At 39.3% G+C, this 10,504-nt stretch overlaps 1 protein-coding gene across 8 annotated transcripts in view; it reads left to right on the forward strand.

The window, feature by feature from the left end:
• The window catches only part of dgkh (diacylglycerol kinase, eta), a 46,179-nt gene extending 37,694 nt beyond the window's left edge, over positions 1–8,485 (forward strand). For 4 of the 8 annotated variants that reach the window (XM_028393070.1, XM_028393073.1, XM_028393074.1 and 1 more), the window contains 6 exons: positions 26–131; positions 547–639; positions 729–848; positions 3,248–3,353; positions 4,100–4,230; positions 5,863–8,485. In XM_028393070.1, the coding sequence (XP_028248871.1) occupies positions 26–131; positions 547–639; positions 729–848; positions 3,248–3,353; positions 4,100–4,230; positions 5,863–5,949 (643 nt within the window). In that variant the 3' untranslated portion in view covers positions 5,950–8,485. Of the gene's footprint in view, positions 1–25; positions 132–546; positions 640–728; positions 849–3,176; positions 3,354–4,099; positions 4,231–5,862 lie in introns of those variants that run through there. The other 4 variants (XM_028393072.1, XM_028393076.1, XM_028393075.1 and 1 more) reach the window with 4 other exon arrangements.
• Positions 8,486–10,504: the final 2,019 nt, after the last annotated feature.

Below are 10,504 nucleotides of genomic sequence, written 5' to 3' on the forward strand. Positions count from 1 at the left end.
GACTGCGTCATCTGTCTAATCACAGGATATGTGAGGCAGCGAAGACCAACGGGCTTTTGGAGCAGGAGCTGGCTCATGCAGTGAACGCTGCATCTCATGCCATCAATAAAACACACCCGAAGTTCCCAGAGGTGAGCCATCAACATAAATCACACAGGAGCAGGGGTTGGATCATTGAACATCAGGGCCACGGGCAGTTACTTCTGTTCATTTTAGTGCTTGAGTTTGAACAATTCTAATATGCAGCAAGTCTTCCAAAGCTCACTGCTATGTCCTTAAAAGCTTCAGTTTGAGTTTGAATTTCCTTTGCTTAGTCAAAATGCCACTAGAGGTCACTATAGGACAAGTTAAACAAGCTCCAAACATGGTTCACCTAAAACTGAAGGTCTTTGAGAGGAGTATCTCAGTTTATAATATAATATTATAATATAGACAGTTACAGTAATCATGTCTTATTTGGCGTTAAAGGCCTTCAGTTTATTGTCAGCAGGCAGGAAACAACGTGTGCACTGTTTGTGTGTAATTCATTGTTTTGTCCTTGTCCAGAGCCTGACCAGGAACACTGCTATTGAGGTCGCCAGCACAGTGAAGGCACTCTACAACGAGACAGAATCCCTGTTGTTGGGACGAGTCTCTCTGGTAAGATTCTGTGGCAGAAATCACTCTTTTTAATTCATTACTTTTACTTTCCATATTATTTAACAGTACTCATTTCCTTCTCCTTGCAGCAGCTGGATCCTCCAGAGGAAGATCAGCTGTCCAGTGCTCTGCAGAGTGTGGAGTTAGAGTTGGGCAAACTGGTAGAAATCCCCTGGCTGTACCACATCCTGCAGCCCAATGACGAGGAGGTAAGAGAGACAACACACACCACGCTACATGTAATATTACTGTTTCAGTCTTGTAAGTCATGATATCTGCACATGTATCGAGAGGCTAAGCTCCCATTGCTACCGGCGGAACCTGTAGGATGTGCAGTGATCAGAGATGAGATCAAATAGATTTCTATGTGTCCTGTCTGAATTGTGGCATCTGTTACACACATGATGTGTGTCAGTTCAAAAGATCATTGTGTAAGCACAGGAAGTCACACCTTTTTTGATAAAAAGTGTTGAGTGTGCACTGTGGAATAAGTTGACATTACTTAAAAAAATGTTTGGAAACCGATTGCCTCAAAAAGTAAGTAGTATGTCATTAATTTTAAGTCAGTAAAGCTGAAATAAGCTATGTTTAAACTTCAGTATATAAATCAAAATATTAGTTAAATTAGTTAGGTGTACTATAAAATATCAGTTCAGATTACATAAAAAGTACGAGGAAACTGCTTCAGTCCCTGAATGGAGGATTTGCACCATGAGTGAAGGTGGTTGGGGGAGCAGTGAAATGTCTACAGACCGAAAAAATAAAGACTATGTTGTTTCTTGATTTATTTTCATGCCCATAGCATTTGTCAGAGAAATTACACCTTGTTTTTGAAGTATCATGACATTTAATACTGTGTGTATATAATGCAAGGGCCGCATCTAGAGGCATAGGTACAACACGTGGGGATGGGGGGTTGACACAACCACCCAGACCGTGTATCATTCTGATGCTATGTATACCCTTAAAGCCCCCCTCACTGACAGTGCAAATCAATATTTCAGCTATTCGCTGCACTGTAAAATGTAATAGGCTGACACTACGTCCCTGAATGGAGGGACCATGAGTGAAAGTGGTTGGGGGAGTAAAGAAATGTCTACAGAACAATGACTATAATTGCCTTAATTTAATACTGTCCTGAACATAACACTACACAGAATTACACTTTTACAGTGTCACTCAACATGCCTAATATGTCTTTATGAAATTTACCAACACCTGTGTGTCAGTACTTCACCAAACTGGGAGCATTAGATGCAAGACTGCAAGAGGTCCCCTTCAGTCTGCATAGCCACATAATCGGGGAGGGGGACTTATCTCAACCACACAGACCTTCGCCTGCCTTGTTAATAACAAATACACATACAGTATATACACACCCTAACCGCCCTCCTCGCTGATGGTGCAAATCAATATAATATTGCAGGTAAACCACAAGATGTCACTTTTTGTAACTATTTCAGACAACCAGGAGAAGGCCTCAAAGCTTCATCTACCCATCTCTAATAAAAACCCTTCAAATGTACCAATTTGCTGCAACTGGAAAAGAACCTTTCTTCCAGCTTTCAGTTTACTGTGCAGCTATTACCAATTATGTCATCAAAGGGGAACTGCACATGTCGAGCCAAGTGCTTCCACCTAGTGTCAGGTATAGGTGATGTGTGTCTTGTGGATCGGTCTTCATCACTCACAGTTTTTCAGTTAAGGTTACTCAAGGCTGATGAGTTTAATACTTTCTTCATTAGAAAGTTTTATATTTGATATTTTTAAGTAATGTTACAATTACATTTTACAGTGTGGGCTACATCTCTTGTCTTACACAGTGTATTTCACCTCAGATTCTACAATGAGAGACAAGGTGTTAGAGGTGAGAATAACAAGTCATGTTGAGAACTGCAGTTATGTGAAAAGAGCAGATTGTATAAACTCGTGATTGAACATTCTTTTCTTAAATACGGTCCTATGGTTCACAGGGAGTGTTGGGAACTTGCCTCTCTATGCAGATATATGAAAAGTCAGTGAAGCCTTTGGAATTATCTGTTCAAAATGTGGTCACATCTTCATCTAAATCTTTTACAAATAAATATTTACATCATGCTAAGTAATGTTGTATTTACACTAATGAACAATCTTCTATTTTACATGCATGTGCAAGTCCAGATTTCTGCAGGTTTTATATGTATAAGTTCTGATGGTGGATTTGTACAAGTGAACAAAAACTAAAGGCTTAAGTTGGAGCTGTTTAACAATAATCTGATTTAGATATAAATTAATGTCCATTCAAGTCAACTTTGTGTGTTTTTGAAATCCTTACAATAAATCCTTAATTGAGTAATAAGGATTTATTGTTGACAAGGATGGATGTTAGATTAATCAACAAATCCCCTAGACAAGTGCTGATAAGCACTTAATGATGTAAATAATGATGAAATCGCGATTATCATCGTGATGTAGATGAAGATCAGGTCACATTTTATCACTAATCAGATAATTCCAAAGTATCCACATGCCTTTTTTTCTGTATGTCTTTCGTGTAGCATGGCTCCAGGTAACGCGAGAGTTGAGTAGCTAAATGAAAGGCTATAGGTTGACTGTGCTTATGTACCAGGACCACTCTCTCGGTTACGGCAAGAGGAACAGTCGCAGCAGCATGTTTCGCATAGTGCCCAAGTTCAAGAAGGAAAAGGCCGCCAAGAAGACGAGCCCTCAGTCAGGTAGGGCTGAGCTTCAACCTCAGCACTGAGCAGATCGGACACACAGGAGGGGGGATCAGGGATCAGAGTGTGTCCCCTCTCACACAGGGAGCACTAGTGTTTTATTACTCCTCTCAAACCATCATGTTACAATTCATACATACAGGTGTTAGTGTGTTGTGATCCCCTTGGTAGAGACCAAATGAATGGGTGTGTGTTTAAGGTGTTACATTCCACAAGTCTGACCCTAACCATCAACAACTTCCCCTCCATTCATGCTGCTGTCAACATGAAGTCAGGATAAGAAGGAAAAGCCTGCAGGGGACGGGAATCGGGGGGGATTGTTGCATATCAGATTTCGGTCCAGTCCTATCAGTGGGTGTTCATAGGACTGATAAATCGCCCTTCCTCTCATCGTGGGCTGGTTCCTGATTGGTTGGGCTGTATTTCCTGCAGGCTTCCGCCTCCCTTTACCTCCTACTTTTCTCCATGTGTTCTGACAATGACGTGCATGTGCCCAACCTTCCCTGAATGCCACTGTCTCCGTTATACTCCTTCCTCTGCCAGCTGCCGCCACTGCTCTCTCTCTCTCTCTCCTCCCTCCATCTTCTCCTTCAATGATTTGTGCTCACTTGTGAAGTTGTGTGTGTATGTGGTGCCATATTCAGAGAGTTTGACAGAGTGAGTGTGCATACCTGTGAGGCGCTCTGAGCCTCTCTCTGCTCTGCTCCGTGTGTGTGTGTGTATGTGTGTGTGTGTGTGTGTAGTGGAGAGATGGGGCACAGAGGAAGTGGGAGTCTGGCTGGAACAGCTGAGCCTGGGCGAGTACAGAGACACCTTCATCCGACACGACATCCGAGGCTCGGAGCTGCTGCACCTGGAGAGGAGGGACCTGAAGGTACACACATACACACCTCTGTGTGAATCCTCTCCTCCAATCAACTCTTTCTTTGTGTATCCTCTGTGTTTGCTCTCTAACCTGTCGGACTTCCTGGTTTGCCACCTCTCGTGCTGTGCTGCACTGCTCTGCTTGGCTTTTACTGCCCAATCGCTTCTTGGTGAAAAAAACATGCTGTAACCCACTAACACTGTGTATCTGTCAAAGAGAGGGGCTGGGGGTCAGGCGGTGAGTTAACTTGCATTAGCACAGGTCGGGTTGTAGGTACAATATAGGCTACAAGGAGGAGAAACACCCACAGCTTGCAGTGAAAAATAAGCACAAAAACATTGTATGACATGCTGGACATGGTCCTCTGATACACCTGTGAGTTTAGAATATTAAACCGATGTTGGGCAAATCCTCTTGTAGTTTCATATGATGTGTGTATGAATACAATATGAAACTATAAGCACGGCTTTTTATGTTTCTGTGGTGGAATTTTTTTGGTACAGATCTGTTGGATCTCTGATAACACAGGCTTTAATTGATCTCGGGAACACCTTGTGGGTCACTTTCACTTGGGCTTATGGATGAACTGATTAAAATTCAGGGGTCACAAAAACAAAACATTCGGCAATGACAGCCGTTATCTCATGAGTTCCTTTGACAACAAGCCAATGGGATATTTCCATTGTGCCTGCCTGGTATTCCATGTATATGCATTTTTAAGACACATAGAAGCTTTAAAAAAGTGTCTCTTAGGCCATAGTGGTAAATATGAAAATCTTTTCTTAACTATAGACCTTTAGAGTGTAAAAATTCAGACACATTATAGGAATGAGCAGCTTCACATGAACCACTGAACAAAAAGCTTTCTTCGTCTGGACTGAAGTGTTCAGGGTTTATTTGGAATCCACTGCAATCGATGTCTTTGATCACGATTCTACTCCCAAATCTCCTTAAACACTTCCTCCTCCTGATGAAGAAGAGTGTAACTGTCAATAAGAAATTACTTTAACCAGTTTGCTTTTGGAGCTGTCTCCATGAGAGTAAAGGTCCAGAGTCATCCGGATGTTTTGATTTACCAAAACTTAACGAGTTACTGTCAGTTATAGATCATAGCAGATCTCTGGGTCAGTGTTTGGCTCTGATGCTTGGCATGTCAATAGGTGTACGATGGCACAGAAAGCTAACCACTCTGCACCTTCAGAAAACACATGCAAAAATGAACAGCAGCAAATGAAGAAAGCATTCATTAGCTTCACAACAGATGAGCAAATACTCACAGCACAATGGAAGGAAACGTAACGGACCTGCTGGAACTTTGTTTACACCTCGTGACATTTATATTTATTATGTGTACATGTTGACAGAGGTGAGGTTTATTATAACATCTTAGTCATAAAGGTGCTTTATTCATTGTATTTTGCTAACCTAGGCTGGTCCGTCACCTTTTAAAGTCCTTGAAAACATTTCCATTGTGTTGTCAGTTTCTGCTTGTGTGTGACTTCAGATGATGACTTTCTTAATTTGTTGCTGCTTTGTATTTGTATTTTCTAAAGTTCCAGTGTGACTAGCTCTCTTAGCTACTGTGATTATTAGGGCCTCGCTGTGTGTTTTTAATGTGTTGGTGTTTCTGCCTGTCCTCAGGATCTGGGGATATCGAAAGTGGGTCATATGAAGAGAATTCTCCAGGGAACTAAGGATTTGGCCAAGGCCTCTATGGTTGACCTTTAACTGGGTAGCAGAAGCTACCAGCTGGAAGGGGGGAAGCGAACATTCCCCCTGACATCAGTGGAAGTGTTTGGGAGCACCACGAGCAGTGAGAGAAAAGACAAGCAGAGCTGGGTGTTTCATCCCTCTGCAGAGAAAGCCTTTGTGATGTTGTGAACAAGATAACGTGTGTGAGTGTGTGTGTGTGTTTGTGCTTTGGTGCCAAAATGACAGTAGGGAACGCTGATGGAGGTGCAAAAAAAGGAAGTCACAGATCTTCATAAAAAGAAAATAAAGCCATTTTTAAGTTAATAACCACTCACAGCACACAATCGGGTATGCAACTAACCACACAGCTGACTCAGAGTAACAAACCCGTAGCAAAACCAAGACTTCCATGAGATTCGGTTTGAGAAGCCTGAAGCCTGTGTGTGCAGATTGGTGGGAAACTGTTGCATGCTATGCTTGCCTAACTTTAGATATGTTTAATTGCATGATTAGTGTCTTGATTATTTGTGCGTGCAGAATAACACTTGAACAAGTTTTACTTAAGTATTACGATGCCATTTGTTACTACTGACAGCATTCTTTTTTGGTCTAAATCAAAACCTTTAATTTATTTTGTTTGCATGACGTGTCAAACATTTCTGTCAAGTGCCATGTTTTGGTTTTATTAGTGTAAAGCGTGCTTTATCAAGTAGACATCTTAAGATGAATATGGAATTAATATCTGTAAGTCGACGCGTTCTCTGTGGATGTGAAATCAGTACCAAAGTGAATGTCTTAAGAAAACATAACCATGGATGAGTCTTTATTTAATAGCTCTTACAGTAGGTCCATTTAAGGTGGATTAGTGTTAGCGAGGAAGGAAATAAAACCGACCACGTATACTGTAGGGTTTTTTCTAAGGAAGCACTTTTTACTTCTTGCTTTTATGCAAGTGCAAATCCTCATATCATTACATAGAGTTCACCTCAACTTTGTACCTTTTTGGCAGTTTAACACAGTATTTAACACTAATGAGAGTAGGGTTTTGAATCTGTAGTAGAGCAGTTGATCTGCAGCCTGCATAGCGTCATTCAAGCGCAGCTTCTCTTTTCCTTCAAATTACAAGTGAGAAAAACGTGTTTAGTTTCTTCTAAGACTGGTGGCATTACAGGGTATATTTTCTATATGTGATGCTAGGTTTGTAAGTTTGTGTGTATGTGTGTATGTATATACATATACATATATATGCACTGTATATACAGTATACCGGTGTATGCAAACAATGTTTGTAAGTGTTGTAGTCAGGCGCATCATTTGTAGATCGCTGACATGGCATGCGTTGTCAACAGCTCACACGTTTTGATTGTGTATATTACACCATAACAGTTGTGTATTGTTGATTTAATCTCTTGTACATGATGATGATGATGATGCTGTTGTATTCTAACGATGGTGCAATATTTTATCTCTTGTTTTGATACTGTCTCTGAAGCTTTCCGACATGTTTCTCAGTGCAGGGGGAGACATTTTTTTGTACACTTTCTCCTCGTCCACGTTTGGATTTAAAAAAACAAAAAACAAAAAAAAAGTTGGACCCTCAGACAGACAGACTGCGTTTTCCTACTAACTCCAAAATTTCTTCCACTAGTTTGTAGTTTTTGCTCCTCTGTGCTTCCAGGATGATAGTAGGAGTGTATCAGTGAGTGGGTGGAATGGGCAGACATGACTGTTGTGTTGATATGTATCACAGTGTGTTTGTAGTGGCACATTTTATCAATAATTGTACCATTGACAACTATTTTACTCCTTCACACCGTTTTCCCTCAGAGTTACATATCTTGTGTTAAGGATTTTAGGATCTTTGTGGGATTGAATGGTGCAGTTTAATAAGGCGCACAAGTTTTTAGCATCATCACAAGTTGTAGCAGAGTGTGAGTGAATCAGGGTCTGCATCGTACTGAAGTGTATTCCATTGACTGGAGGAAAAAAGAATGGGTGCTGATTTTCTAAATAACTGAGATATTTGTCACAAAAATTCTCAGAAAGGTTTTTAAAAAGTATTTTTCTGAATTAATGGCTTAATCTACAAAACTGGGGGTTTTGTATAAAAACTTTTATTGGTCCTTAGTTCAGAAATGTTTACTAAACTAAATGATAAAAATACAGAGGTTCTAAATTAAACAAAATAAAATAGAAAATAAACAAAAAGGTAAAAAAAAGGTAATTACTGTTTTTTCATAAATAGAATAATGTGACTTTTTCCAGAATTATAATAGAAAAACTGCATCCATGTTTTTTCTTCTTTTTCCAAGTAGTTATCTCAAAAATTCTAAGAAAAAAGTTGTTATAATAATTACATTATTTAGGACAATTATTGAAAAATGGTGAGTGAGAAAAGTTTTGACAGTAGCAAATCTGTGCTTTTCAAAAATTACTTATTACGACTAAATTTTTTTTTAAATGAAAACTTCTCTTGGATTTTCTGAGATAATCAACTTTTTTATTTAAAAAAAAAAAAAAACCATGTAGCGTCGTGTATCGTCCCTGACATTTCACCAGAGGGCGATAACACCTCTGCAGTCCCTGAGGCTCAAGCTTTTACAGTTGATTGTGCAGACAATCAGTTCAGTAGTGTGGAAGACATTAACAAGCCTATAAATCAAATTCCAACAACATTCTTTCACATTATTGATCGTTCTGCAACACCCGGCCAAAGATAGCAGATTTAAACCTACATAAGAGATTATTTTCCATTTGCACGTATGCCTAAAACTCATTTAGTCTCATATGCCTTTTTTGTCATTAAAAAGTTCAGACTATTTAATGATAGTTGGCCTTTTTGCTGAGCACATTGTTGTTGAAGCCTTTCTGTTAGTATGTGCTTTAAAACGGAGCGATGTGTTCAAGCTGCTCTCGCTGCCTTCTTCCTGCTTTCACCCATTTAATTTCCGTCACTGAACTCTGCATCTGTGTGTGTCTGCCAGGTTCTGTAGATCTCTAGAATAAAGGCAGGAGAGTGTCCTGACCTCTCCATACAAAGTGGAAGTAGTTGCCACCATTCTCCCGTGTTCCAGTGGTCTGTAAATAATGCTGCAAACTGCCTGGTTTAAATAAAAAACCGACGACACCCATGCAAGGATTTCCAAAAGACAGATTTAACACTTTTGACGTGGTTCCTGAAGTGATGGGGAAAAAAAATTCATTTGTTTACATTATGTTTACAATGGCACAGTTTTAATTTGTAAGAATATATATGTAGGTATAGACAATATTTGCATATTTATTGCCTAAGGTTAAATGATATGATGTGTATTGTGTTTTCACATTTGGAATATAATGTTACAGTTGTCACCTGTATTACTATCTGGATGATTTTTTTGGTAAAGTAGTTGATCATTTTTATGACTACTAAGTGACTGTTTTCTGTGCCTTTTTATGGTTAGAATGCATGGTTAACTATTTATTACATTTGGAGTCACTGAGATGTGTATTTTTGTATTCTGAATAAATAAATGGTTCAGCTTTGTTGTACATTTTAAGGTGCCTTAAAACAGGCTACCTATTCATATCTCTCTTCTTCAATAAAACCAAATACGTATGCAGTGTGTTTCCCTTTGATTCTGTTTTCATTTCTATGAAGTCATCAAACCTTATATAGAAAATGTGTTGCCTCAACAGCTTTAACCCTTTGAACTCCAAATTTCTGGGCTTGTTATTCATTAAAGAATGTCCTACACTCCGAAATCAGAAAAATAATGTTTCTTTTTATGTTAATCTTACAAAAATAACATAAGACAAACTAACAAACTAATCCCAATTTACAAATAAACAGGAATTAGTATGTAGCCTATTAGTTTGTGAAGCACTTCTTTCCTTAACATAGATCATTACAGTAGCTGAAGAGTCCTGTTTACTATCTCTATCCAAACCAGATGGCCTCTATTTAATTTATATTGGTATAGCATCTTTTGCAGTCTGAGTTTTTGAGTTGTCTCTGCACTTGCCTGACTGCCAATCAAGCACTTAAAGGCAAACAATGGCAGAAAAAAGGAGAGGTAGATAGGACAGAGGGTGAAAGAGAGAAAAAGGAGAGGAACAGGCAAACATCAACATATATTATAAAGGACAGATGGTGGTGTTAGGGGAGTGTGAGGGACTGCTCAGTAGAGCCCAACCTGCAAAATGACTATATATGTCTAGTGGCCTTAACACAGTATGGCTCTGACTATCTATAGACTGTGTGTAAAGTGTGAAACAGATTCTGGAATCTACAAACAAACCTGCACTCTGTGATAACAGTCTGCGCTCTGTATAACAGAGCATGGCCATTAACAGACTTGTATGTAAGAGGAAGAATTTTAAAGTCTATTCTGGATTTTACAGGAAGCCAATGAAGAGAAATGAGCACAGATAAAGCTAGAGCTTGGAATGGCTGGATGGGGCATACAGCCCCCAGTGGAACCTGTGTTTTATCAGGCTACATCTTATTTTATTTCACTAATAATTAACAAACAAAGATTCATCTGGCCAGACAGTTTGCTATTATTATCTTATTGGCTAATATTTATCCCGTGGTAGTTCTTTGAAGCTA

This window comes from Parambassis ranga, chromosome 21 (genome assembly GCF_900634625.1).
Source record: "Parambassis ranga chromosome 21, fParRan2.1, whole genome shotgun sequence".
NCBI classification, from domain to species: domain Eukaryota; kingdom Metazoa; phylum Chordata; class Actinopteri; family Ambassidae; genus Parambassis; species Parambassis ranga.